Consider the following 12014-nt stretch of genomic DNA (forward strand, 5'->3'; position numbering starts at 1 on the left):
CCCCCCCCCCCCCCCAAAAAAAAAAAACAAACAAAAAAAAACAGCAAAATAATAATAATTATAACACGACACGCAGCAATGACATTAGATGACTCTGGCAGACCCCTTTTAAAAATAGCAATGCCGGTACATCACGTAACACATGCGCGGAGTGGCACAGATAGAAATGAGAATAAACTCCACAAGCCCTTCTGGCAACGAGAGTGCATTCCTTTTCTCTATATTTCAAAAAACTCCACGAGAAACATATATTTATATCTGTATTTTATAGATATAAATATGGTTACACATCAATGAACACCTGCAGCACGCCATTCTGTGGAAAACTCCCAAGAGAAAGCCAATACCATCACCCTTTTCCATGAAATCACGCCAGCATGCTTTGTGAATTTCATTAGATTGGAGCGTACACAGTGGCACGCCGCCACTATTCTGCAGTCACGCACGTGGGCCAAACTGACGCAGGGAGGGAAGGGGAATGAATGTTATCCAAAACATCAGCACGCGTGACTCCTTCTCTCCAATTTGCCTCACACGCAAAAATAAGCGGCGCAACGATGGGAGAAATAAAATATTTCCTTATAACAAGACCCTTCCCCTTCCCTTTCCCATACCATACAAAACAAAAACAACTAAAAAAATATATATATACAAAAATGTTGGAATCAAAACCCATCCGTTATGGCTTCCTCTAATAAAGGCTTCTCCTGGCCACATGATTGCTCATCACTGGCCTTTTTAAAAGGCGATCCAGTTATCTACGCTTCTGATGGCACCATATATCGCATTACGGGCATCAAGTCTGGACGTGCAGTGTAGTAAAAAGTAAAAGTGCAGTCGTTTGCTAAGATACCAAGTATAACCCAACCAGGTGCTAAAAAAGCCAATGGTAAAACACAACCAGACGATAAAAAACGATATACTCGAGAGAATGCTCCTCCATCCATGATACCACACCAAATAGATCTCGATCCATCCCAAAGGAAATTCATGAAAGAAAAAACACAGACCGATGCCAATGCATAAAACATTCCGCCGATTTTTTTGAGGGATTTCACTGGCACGAGCATAAGTCCAATAAATAAGAGGAGATGCCAATAAGAAGAACAGAATACATCCGATAACGGAGAAGGCAATATATGCGGCAATCACATCCTCTTCAACTTCATCCCTAAGATATCTGATATAGAAAATCCAGTTCAGAATATTGATGCAGTACGTGGTGGAAAAGAGAAACAACACCAACAGTTGAGGAGGCGGCCCTACACGTCTAAGGAACCGTCCCATTTTCTAATTTCTACTCGTGGACTCCCTCATGCACTCACCGCAACACACTCTATCCTTAGAAGAAGCTAGAGGGACAAAGCCGAGATAAGGACAGGTTTAGGGCATGAGCAAGAAAAAAAAAAGACGGTGCCGCACCATCTTACCCTCCCCACAAGTTGACTCTCTGTTAACTTTCTCGTTTCTCGAATTTCCATCATCCGCTCACACAAATAGAAAAATAAACAATGCACAAAACGATTCATATGCACGCGGGTACAAGAGAAAAACCGCATGTAGACGCTGACAAAAAAGGGTGCATCCTCACTGGGCAAACCCCGCAAAAACCCGAAGTGACCACAAAAACAACATCTTTTCCTTCTCTCTCGTGCTGCACCGTTGCCACACGATTGGGCTGCAGCTCGTTGCGCCAATTGGCCCCAAAAGTGGAAGGCACCCAGACTGAAGGTGCGAGGGTCCGCGCAAAAAAAAAAAAAAGAGAAAAACAACAACAACAACACCCGGGGTAGCACTTCCCCCGAAGAATGCACGAACTGAAATCAGTGCTCCGCTTCTCTCCCGACATTCTTCCAAAAAAGCCGCAATGTGCCTGTTGGTTTTTGGTGTCAGAGTCGCAAGTACCGGCTGGGAGTCACTCATTCACTCATGGCGCGCGGCGACAGCACCCCGCGGTTGACGTCGTGGCCATCGCCCGCGTCAAATAAGGAGGCCAACGCCATCGCGAAGTAAGGACTAAAACGAGCCCTTCTTTGCTCACGTGGCGCATGCGTCAATGATGCGCTCGCGTCAGTGCCCGCTCAGTGCACGCACAGAGATCGCCGCAGCGCCATGAGTGAATGAGGGCGTGCGCCTCACGGGCTGACTGCTGGTTAACAAATAAACGAGGAAACAAACAAGAACCAGAGCCCCCCCCTCCCTCTTTCCCCCCGCACTGACGGCAGCCGCAGTCGGCGGAGAAAAAAAAAACAAGAACAAAAAAACGCAGGATAAAACAGGGCGCACAAACGCGTAAGACGTCACCACAGACACGTACAAAAACACAACAACAAAAAAAGGCAAAGAAAAATAAACAAATTAATAAATAGAAGGACGCAAAAAAGGCAAAAACAACAACAACAACAAAACCTTCGAACGACGGCAAAAATCTACAGCATCCCCACCCCCTCCCTAAAAAACAAACAAACAAGAACGCACAAAACAGAGAAAAGATTCAAATACCCCGAGGTGGAGGGAAGGCGTCATGCAAATTTCTTCTTCATTCTCTAAAATGGGGCCAAAAAGAAAACACACATACACACACACGCCTAGACAAATACAGAGAAGAGAATAAAAGTGCGTTTTTACTCGGCAGTTTCAACAGAGACAACACTCATGGAAGCTAATTGCTGAGAAGACTGTAAATAAATGTGGTATGATCTGTTGTACCTCTGCCGCACGGCCGCTGAAAGTACTACGGCAACTGTCATTCCAAAGGAGTACGCGACGCTCATGGATTGCCCGCTGTAGAAACGAGATACAACCTGGTAAAAAAACAACGCCCCGAGGTTCTCACAGAAGGAAACGGCGACACCACTCACACCCTCATCTACCGGATATGAAATTTCTGCGATCAGTTCATAAAACAACGGGGCAGCGGCTCCATTCCAAAATCCACACAGTGCCGTAACGACAACAATCCATGCTCTTCCGCTTGGATTAAGCGAGTATCCGTCATTGTTTGGTGCCAGGGCCACAAACAAGAGGTTGCTGACGGAATTACACGCAATACAGAAAAAAATCACATACTTCATTTGACGACGGAAGTAAAGATCGGTGAGGCAGGATGAAACCAAACCCCCAGCAGCGTACGCCAGCATGCCCGAAAAACTCATAAATCCAATAAAGCTCTCGGTAAAAAAATCGTCGTACGTTGCGTCAAAAAGCGATACCCACGCCGAAAATCCTCCACTAGACCATGAATATATAAGTAGAAGAAAAACAGCTGAGGGTACACTGAGCAAATTAAAGAGTTGCCTCCGGAGACTTTTATCTTCGCTGGGAGTCCCCTCAACCGGTAATATTTCAACAATCCCCCCAGACACAACGGACGCCTTTTGCGTAGGGAACAAAAACCACACAAGAATGGTTGCAATGGTGGCCATTACAAATTCATAAACAGTGGTACATACAAAAGAAGAAGATTCTGTCATGGCTGGAACAAGTATGTAGGCAAGCGAATTCCCCACACTGTTCGACAAAACAGCGGCAGCAGTGGCCCTTGTCCTCTCATTGGGATTGAACCACGCAGCAGAGAGGGCCGAGACACAGCCTGTCGCCACAGGAGACCCCACCCCACTAAAAATTTGACCGATGTGTAAAAGAACCAAACCCGCATACGACTTTCGGGACAATGAGCCGATTATTTTGAATATCGCACCAATAATCTCACACGACGCGCCAAGACGCACCGCCTTTCGCAGTCCATCCGACCCCGTCACCATTTTCATCACAGGTATAAACATGATAAGGAACATCAAAGGCTGCCAAGAAGAAAGAACTTGTAACTGACCCACGGTTACACCATTCATGTTCTCCTCGAGCCACCCAGCCACGGGATCAAACATAAGCCAAGAAAAGCCATTGTTAAGCGTAAAAAGAACAAATATTAAAAGAGCCCTGTACCTGTCCTCAATCATACCCTCCATATAAGCAATCATCGTCATCAGCATAATAATACTAACGATAAAAATGATTTAGGGCAAGGGGAAACACAACAACTCTAAAAAAACTTGAAAAAGGTTTTTCTAACAAAACAATGCATAAAAGAAAGAAAGAAAAAAAAAATAAATAAGAAAAATACCGGCAGTCCTAGAAAACCACCCAGAACTAATTATATACAACAAGGCAACAACGACTCAAAGAACGTGCAGGTGGAGAAAAAGCGCCTGTTTTTTAACTTCATTCCTCCACAGTGACGGAACAATCGCCTTAAAAACAGAGACAAAAAAAAATATGAGGGCTACAAAAGCAAAACTATCCCTTCCTCCCTTTTTTATTTTATAAAGTGAGAGTTTTTCTGGCCCCATGCGGTAAGCTTTTCATTTTCCTCAAACCACGGGCCACAATGGAGGCCACTTGTCGTATCATAAGAAGAAGCAAAATAACACCAGCAACAACCAGCACGATTCGAGAAGGGCGCTGTCTCCATTCGGAGCCCAAAAAGTACTCCAAAGAGCTATTTAAATACCGTCGGTAAGATGTGTTGTCGCCATGTGCATCCGCATTCATCTCTTTCGAGTCCGCGCCATCCTTTTTGGTGGCGGCTGTCGCTCGCTTGTCGGCGGTTCGTCTCGCCATCTTCTCTTGAATCCGCTGCTTCTTTTCCGCCATGGCTGTGGCACAGACGCTTTCAAAATGCAACAAAGATTTCAATTTGTCATCTTCCAGGAATCCACGAAGTTCATGCTCTCTCTCGTGCACCTCCATCCTCGTCACTCCGGCGTCCGCTCTGCATCGTATCAAGAGAGTCAAAATGGCCGTCATGAGAGACGCCTTTGTGCCCTTCGCCTTGCCACACCCAGGCGCCGTTTTTTCCCCTCCAAACACCGAAATGCAAATAAGACTCCTGGAGACTAGAAAAGAGTCAGACAATTGTGAGAGCCGTCCTGCATCGAGCATGTTTTGAACTCCAACACTCAACCACTCGGCGGCCTGGATCGCATCAAAAATGCAAATCGCCTGCGCAAATTTCCGCAGTATTCTGGCGGGCATCGGTGTCACAGCATCATCGACTGTAAAAGATAAACTCACAATGAGGAAGAACCCCCGTAGACGATCGGCGGCGGGCTTCTTTTGGTCGTAAAGAGAGGCAACCGTCCGCAAGCCTTTAAACCGCTGAATGTTGGCGCCCATGCTAAATAATTGCAGGCAAAGTTCTACATCCTGGCAAAGAGACTCCATTGTTTCAGAAATGCTTTTCCATGGATCCAAATAAGAGGATGCGGGCCTCCTCGTCTCCGCTATCATCACCGGCAGCTTTGCCAAATTCTCCTCCAGAATTTCGTGTGCAATGTAAACGGCCTCCACGCGATCTCCCTTGACTGCTAGCGAGCGAGCATCATCAGCAACCTTCGAAGCAGGCTGCGCAGCGATCTCATGAACTACCATTTCCTTTTCGTTTACCTCTGCTGCTTTTATCACCGCAAAAGAAAAAAAAAACACTTGTCGAGAGAAGCAGATTCAAACAGACATATGTAATACAATTAGATATCAATGCATTACATACACAAAAATAAATGGGTAGGGTTTGATAGTCGAAATAAAAAAAAAATAGATGACAGTATGGGAGGGGGCCCAACCACCCCGAGCCAGACATGACAACCCTTTATTATTATTACTTTTTGGTTTGTCTCTGTCTCATTCCCCCTCTTTCTGTCTCTCTCTCTCTGTGTGTCTGTGTGTGTGTGTGTGTGCGTTCACTCGCTTTATATTCTTCTTGTTGCTGCTGTAGCTCACTTTTTGATAGTGTCATTCAAATAGACAGGTGCCACGACGCACGACGAACGACGCACCTCACTTTGGCAGTTCCTCTGCCCCAAAGCATCTGAACCGTTTAAAGGTTCCCTTAACTCCCTTTTTTGGGGATGTGCAACGCAGCACCGACACGGCCCCATCCCACATAGAGGAAAAAATATCGCCATTCGCACACACATCCAAACAAGTCACACGACCCTCATTGAGTTTGAATATACTCCTCGGATCGTAAGCCACATCCGTTTCGTGGGAACTGGGACCTATCGAAAAGAAAATCATCGCTCCATCGTCGCCTGCGCTTACAAACTCCCCATGATTTGCTGGGTCCTGTCGAGGGAGAGTTCGTATACTCCGAACTGTGCCAGTGTGGCCATGAAAAATGCGTAGACACTTTGGCATGCGCAAATCCCACTCAACAACATATGCTCCATGCCCATTAAAACCATTGTGCCCCGTCAAGAGTCCGCATGTTTCCTCACCGGGTATTAACTCACAGCATATGGGATGATATTCTATGCAAGCAAGCGTGGTAGCCAAACTCAAGCCCAATGCCTTTTTACCATTGGCATTCATACGTACATCCCACAATCGCACGGTGAGGTCTTCGCCACCTTGTGCCACACAGTGCAACTGGGGCACCCATTGAGTAAATTGCACAATATTTTGTTTGATTTCACAGCATTGCACTTCCTCAGCTCGCTCCAAATCCCACAAGCGAACGGTGTTATCGCGACTTCCAGAAACCAGGAAGTTGTGTTCCGCACCCATTGTGACACTTGTCACATTCGCAGTGTGACCGTGAAGTTCACAGAGTGCCTCGCCAGAATGAAGGTTCCAAACTTTTGCTATTTTATCGCGACTGGCTGAGGCAAAAACACCGCTACTCAGTGGCCTCGTCAAAGAGTTTACGTCACGTCCATGAGCACCATACCATCGACGAGTAGTTGTCCCCAATTCATAGTCTACTAAAACAAGATTTCCATCCTCCCCACCAACAATTAGATGGTGAGGCATATTAGAGTCTTCACACGACCGCAGGGTCAACGCCGCAGTACCGCTCCCAAAAAGACCCGCAAAGGATTGAAATTGCGTGGGCTTCAAATAAGGTACTGATGACATCGGGGTCCGCGAAACGTGGGAGTTTTCTGAGTCATCACCTTCAATACGATATCGCCCCTTCTTCTTTTTTTTGTCTTGAATAAAAACAGGTGCCGGTGGATCACGTTGAGAGATGACGGTGAGGTCAAATTTCCTCGTCGGCAGCTTGTTCCTTTCCTCTTTCCGTTCGAATGGGGGAAAACCGCAAAGGCCGCTCTTTTGGCTAGTAGCACCTCTCCGAAAACAATAAAGACCCATAAAGAGAATCTCTTCTTCGCTCTTCTTCCCCGCCCTCCCCTTTTCGTTTTCTGTTTGTACTATGTATGTATGTGAGTGATTGTGATTTCGTTTTTTTTTTTAGTTTCAGAGCCAAAGGGAAGACGGAGAAAGGTCGAAATCATAACATTACGGCAGCATCGGTCAAGTAAGGGACGCGCAGATCAGCTGGTATAGAATGAACTTCCCTGCTGTCGCCATGGATATTGCTCACAACGTTTCGACGGTTGCAGCACACAAATTCACCACCGTCCATAGCAATAACAGCCACTGTATACGCCTGTGTAGGAGTTGTCCACGACCGGCCCATATCGCTTGATAAACTGACGCCAGAAGCATTGCTTCGTGCGAACACGCATCCTTTGGAGCCTGGGCGTCGGCAAAGGGCAATGGAGATGGGTTCCGCGGCTCCTGAACGTACATACGGGATGTAGTCTACGCTTTCCGCAAGGGATCCAAGGAGTCCAATACGGCCGTTGGAATCGTTTAATGTCGCTGCAATGAATAAGAGGGCCGTGTAGTCGTACGGCAGTATCGATGTTCCAATTCCGCCCACCAAAAAAACCCGATAATGCACATTTTCCGAGCAGTAAGGAAAAGCACCCGTCGTCACCCAGTTACCAGAATCCACCACGTTCTGTTTACCATCGTCTTTCTCTTCCACAGAATCACGACGGGAAATGGCCCTATAAATGTATTTTCCTGTTTTAATGCTCTTTGTCTCCTCTGTTGCTGCGGACTGCATGTGAGTTAACAACAAGTTCGGAAGCTGAGGCACTTCACGACGCCGAAGTACAATGTCCAGTGGCTCAATAGCACGGATGATACCAATTTTATGCGGAAAGGTGAGAAAAGACTGTCCCCCATCTGATGAATAGTGTAAAAGCCCCTTTGTCGACACAAACAATTCGCACATGAATTTGCCACTTTGAGAAAATGTTTTCAGGCACCCAACGGGGACCGCAAACTTTTTTACTAGGCGGACTCGACCAAAAGCGACAACACCAAACTGCTGCTGCTGCTGCTTATGATGATGGTGAATGAGCTCAATTGAAAACAAACTGTTCTTGGAAAAAAACATAAGCAATTGATCTGACAAAAAAGCCACTCCATCAATCTGCCACGACTCACAGGATGCACTTGGTTCATCTTTTATGAAAGAATGAATATCCTCCTCTTTCACACAGAAAAAGCTCATTCCCCTATCAACGGAAACCGCCAGAAATGCACGACTGCCACACACAGCAAGCATACTGTCCAATGCCGTGACGTGCGATATTTGCGTCTTCAGCTCCGTTGCGGAGCACTCACTGGCTAAATACCACTTCTGTCCCTTTGCGGATTCAGATGATGGTAAGAACTTTGCGATGTCTTCCATGGTGACCATCTTATCGGAGGGTGGGACTCCTTCTTCCATATGGTCATTGCTCGTCCCTTTTACTCTGTATGCAATCCGCCACGTGCCACCTCGGTCGTGACTACGGAGAACAGACGCGTGACCTCCCGTGGCAAACAAAAATCTTGCTGGCCTCCCTGCCATCGAGAACTCAAGAGCAGTGGTGATGGACGTCAGCGAGAGTGTCATGTCACTCTTCTTTGCCACACCCCGGAGGGCAAAAAGAATAACCAGCGCTCGACGCCGTGTCAGGGGAGAGGCGCGTCTAAGCGTCGCCGAAAGCGTCACAGCATCCTCCATGTTCGTCCCTTCTGCACCTTCCGTCTCTTCCAACCCCCCCCAAATAATCCCTTCGTCCTCCTCCCAAAAAAGATAAAGGCAATTAAGAGGAACAAGAGCCAACATCAAATCCACAAAGAGGCGGATAGGCTCTCCATTGCAACAAGACAGAAATCAGCGCAGGCACGAACAAATAAATGCGCTGAAGCATCCCAAAACAACAACGACAGGCGGAAAAAAGAATTAAAGCAAAAAACAAAAAGGTCGAACACAAACACAAAGAAAAAAAAGAAAAAAGGTCTCATCCAAACACAATAGAGGCAAGAAACACTAGCGTGACGAGTAGAATCAGAATCGTACAGATTTTCTTCCGATTAGACATACTGGAAAGTAGTTTGTCTATCTTTGTGTTGAGCACACGCAGACGCGCTTGTACTCCCTCCATATCTTGCTGAGCCTCCACCAACAGAATTTCCTGTTGTTGGAGCTCATCATTGACGTTCACCCCCGTTTCCTTCAACTCTTGAAGGCCGTGGGAAAGCCTATCTAGAATAATATCCTGCTCCATGTGCTCCTTTCTCTGAATCTGTTCTTGCCCCAAGAGAAAAGAGTCATTAACCTGGATTTCATTAGAATTCATAATAAGACGCTTCTCGGCTTCGACCACACGGACCTCCACAGCGTCGCTAAAAGTGCGGAGACCTTTTAGCTCAGTCTCGAGATTGCGAACTACTCCCTGACGACGAAGCACCTCATTCACTGAGAAAACCTGGTCACCAACCCTACCGTTGCGCTGCTCAATGACCTGCAAGACATTTTTGAGGAGCTCCAATTCTTCATCTGCTGCATCCAACGTGCGTCTCACTTCCTCAATGAGAACGCGGTCAACTATTCCCTTCGCCCTAAACGACTCTTGTACGCTTTTCGCCTTTGCAACAAGCTCACTTACATCGCTGACAGACTCGTCAAAAGGGTCTCTCGACATGGGCATTCCAATTCCTCCTAAAAAGACCTTTCAATTGGTAAGAAAAGAAACACACAGCACATTTCTTTTGGAACGCCAAGGGGAAAAGCAGGAAAAAAAAAAATGAATAAAATTCGACCACCATGTGTAATGGTGACTTCGCCGGTTTTTATTTTTCATTTCCTCAAATGGGAATAGTTTTCTTCTCTTGAGCGCGCTATGACGCATCGTCCAAAACCAGGGAACCGAAAGGCAACCCATGTATTGGGACGGTAAAAGTATTAAAAATAAATAAACCTAATAAATAATTAGAAATTAGCATCAAACAAAGGGTTTAAAATATGCGCCCGGCCAAGATTGTTTCCCCAATCCCTAGAAAAAAACTGGGCAGAAAAAAAAAAAGATCACGGCCTGATTGAATGCGCCCCACATCCTCTAATTCAGAGAAAGATTTATCTACGCGTAATATTTCAACAAAAATAAATAATTGTAAAAGCGCTTTTTGTGATACCTCGGCTCCTTGTAAACGCAAAATGTGGAGGTTTTTGGCGTCCACAGCCGCCAAACACTTCCTCGTGAATATTTATTTCTACTTTTTTCAATGATACCGCTTTGGAGGGTAACTGGTGCAGTTCCTTCCTTCTTTTTCTGATTTCCCGCCCATCGTCTAGTAATCAAAATCAACTCATCGATAAAGAAATAGGGTAGTAAAATGTGACGCGTCGTCAATCGGTTAGCGTCATTGGGTCACATATTCCTTCCACCGGATTTCAAACAAAGACACACACACACACACACAAAAAGAAAACCTTCTCATAGATATCTTTTATAGGCAACCAAAATAGAAATAGAATCAATCAAAGGAGTGGAACATTTGAGGCGGGTGCTCTAATTGAAAATTTTTAAAATATGATTTTTACTTCACTTCTTAGTTAAGCTCCCAGCAGCAAGGATTTTTCATGTAGGCGCTTCATTTCGGTGGACAACGCAGAAAGAAATTCAGAGGTGCAGCAGAAAAATTCCCTCATACAAAGCCTGCCCTTGCTTACCACATTCGACTCCAATGCATCATGTGAGCTTTTGAAAAGTTTATCGGAAGCCTCGTAATCTGCTTTTAATTCATCTCGTGTCTTGGTGTCCTCTTCATACGTTTTGGATTCCTTCAAGTCCTTTCCCTTTTTTGCATACTCAGTCTCCTTTTTATCCACAGCACTTCGGTACACATCATATTCGTTCACAGTCTTCTGCCTTTGCTGATCAACACGAACACATTCCTCATAATCTGCCCTGATAGCATGTCCAGTCTTAATGACAGTCGTTTCCATTGTGTTCATAAACTCCTGCAAGGCATATTGTTGAAGGTGTTCAATAGCCTTCTTAAAATCTTCTGAGAAATCCTTAAGTGGTTCTGGAATACAGCTACCACTATTGAGCTTTTCAAACGCCTTGGAGGCCTTTCCCAAGGAATGCATCACCTCCCTCATGGCATGCTTTGCTTTATCCATGGCCGTGCTGTACTCGTTGAGAGCCTCATTTAATGCTTTCAACGAGGCACTCCGTTTATTATAGTCCTCATCTACGGTTTTCTCCCCCACAAGCCCCAATGAAGCTTTAGTATTCAGCATAAACTTTTTCATCCTTTTCAATTAGCTTAAATTTGTCAGTAGCAAAATCTTGAGAAATAAAAAATATTGTAATAAGAGAAAAAACGCATATCGGGTAAAAATAATAATAATAATAATAATCGGTAAATATGAATGCGTCAAGAAAAGGCCTAACCTAAAATCAACCATAACTTCCAACTTTGACAAGAACGCCTCATTGGAGTTCACCAGTTCTTATCAAATACAAAATTTATGGCGAAAAATCCAATAAAGCAAAATTAACCAAAAATTTTTGCTATCCATACTTTTTCCTTCAATTCTAAATCCACTGACATCGCTCATTCATTTAACGGTACGGCCTTGATGCTATCGCTATTCCAGTGACACACTTCCTGCGGGCTCAATTTCCACTTGCTTTCAGTCAATATCAGAGAGGTCAATAAAATAAATAAATAAAATGAATACAATGAACTGCCTCGCACAAAAAAAAAAAAAAAAAAAAAAAAAAAAAAAAAAAAAAAAAAAAAAAAAAAAGGAAAAAAAAAAAGATCCGCCACTCTAAAAATTCCCAAATTAGAAACACACTGTGAACTGCATTTTG

General features: G+C 44.9%; 7 protein-coding genes across 7 annotated transcripts, besides 9 other annotated features; all 7 read right to left on the reverse strand.

Moving 5' to 3' along the window:
- Positions 1 to 12014: a sequence feature (heterozygous, non-Esmeraldo-like haplotype).
- On the reverse strand, positions 739 to 1287 carry Tc00.1047053508059.4 (hypothetical protein, conserved; the record flags this gene model as incomplete). The annotated part of the gene is made up of 1 exon (XM_801903.1): positions 739 to 1287. One exon carries the CDS (start codon positions 1285 to 1287, stop codon positions 739 to 741), a length of 549 nt encoding a protein of 182 aa, XP_806996.1.
- Positions 2241 to 2408: a sequence feature (A-rich).
- On the reverse strand, positions 2625 to 3992 carry Tc00.1047053508059.10 (hypothetical protein, conserved; the record flags this gene model as incomplete). Its single annotated transcript, XM_801898.1, has 1 exon — positions 2625 to 3992. The coding sequence occupies one exon, from the start codon at positions 3990 to 3992 to the stop codon at positions 2625 to 2627; it is 1368 nt and encodes a 455-aa protein (XP_806991.1).
- Positions 4085 to 4120: a sequence feature (A-rich).
- Positions 4321 to 5430, reverse strand: Tc00.1047053508059.20 (hypothetical protein, conserved; the record flags this gene model as incomplete). The annotated part of the gene is made up of 1 exon (XM_801899.1): positions 4321 to 5430. The coding sequence occupies one exon, from the start codon at positions 5428 to 5430 to the stop codon at positions 4321 to 4323; it is 1110 nt and encodes a 369-aa protein (XP_806992.1).
- Positions 5672 to 5709: a sequence feature (CT-rich).
- Positions 5710 to 5738: a microsatellite.
- Positions 5836 to 7152, reverse strand: Tc00.1047053508059.24 (hypothetical protein, conserved; the record flags this gene model as incomplete). Its single annotated transcript, XM_801904.1, has 1 exon — positions 5836 to 7152. The coding sequence occupies one exon, from the start codon at positions 7150 to 7152 to the stop codon at positions 5836 to 5838; it is 1317 nt and encodes a 438-aa protein (XP_806997.1).
- Positions 7292 to 8971, reverse strand: Tc00.1047053508059.30 (hypothetical protein, conserved; the record flags this gene model as incomplete). The annotated part of the gene is made up of 1 exon (XM_801900.1): positions 7292 to 8971. The coding sequence occupies one exon, from the start codon at positions 8969 to 8971 to the stop codon at positions 7292 to 7294; it is 1680 nt and encodes a 559-aa protein (XP_806993.1).
- Positions 9060 to 9140: a sequence feature (A-rich).
- On the reverse strand, positions 9147 to 9836 carry Tc00.1047053508059.40 (syntaxin, putative; the record flags this gene model as incomplete). Its single annotated transcript, XM_801901.1, has 1 exon — positions 9147 to 9836. One exon carries the CDS (start codon positions 9834 to 9836, stop codon positions 9147 to 9149), a length of 690 nt encoding a protein of 229 aa, XP_806994.1.
- Positions 10742 to 11446, reverse strand: Tc00.1047053508059.50 (hypothetical protein, conserved; the record flags this gene model as incomplete). The annotated part of the gene is made up of 1 exon (XM_801902.1): positions 10742 to 11446. The coding sequence occupies one exon, from the start codon at positions 11444 to 11446 to the stop codon at positions 10742 to 10744; it is 705 nt and encodes a 234-aa protein (XP_806995.1).
- Positions 11530 to 11554: a microsatellite.
- Positions 11852 to 11872: a sequence feature (AT_rich).
- Positions 11896 to 11960: a microsatellite.

Source organism: Trypanosoma cruzi, genomic scaffold (assembly GCF_000209065.1).
Source record: "Trypanosoma cruzi strain CL Brener 1047053516627 genomic scaffold, whole genome shotgun sequence".
NCBI classification, from domain to species: Eukaryota; Euglenozoa; class Kinetoplastea; order Trypanosomatida; family Trypanosomatidae; genus Trypanosoma; species Trypanosoma cruzi.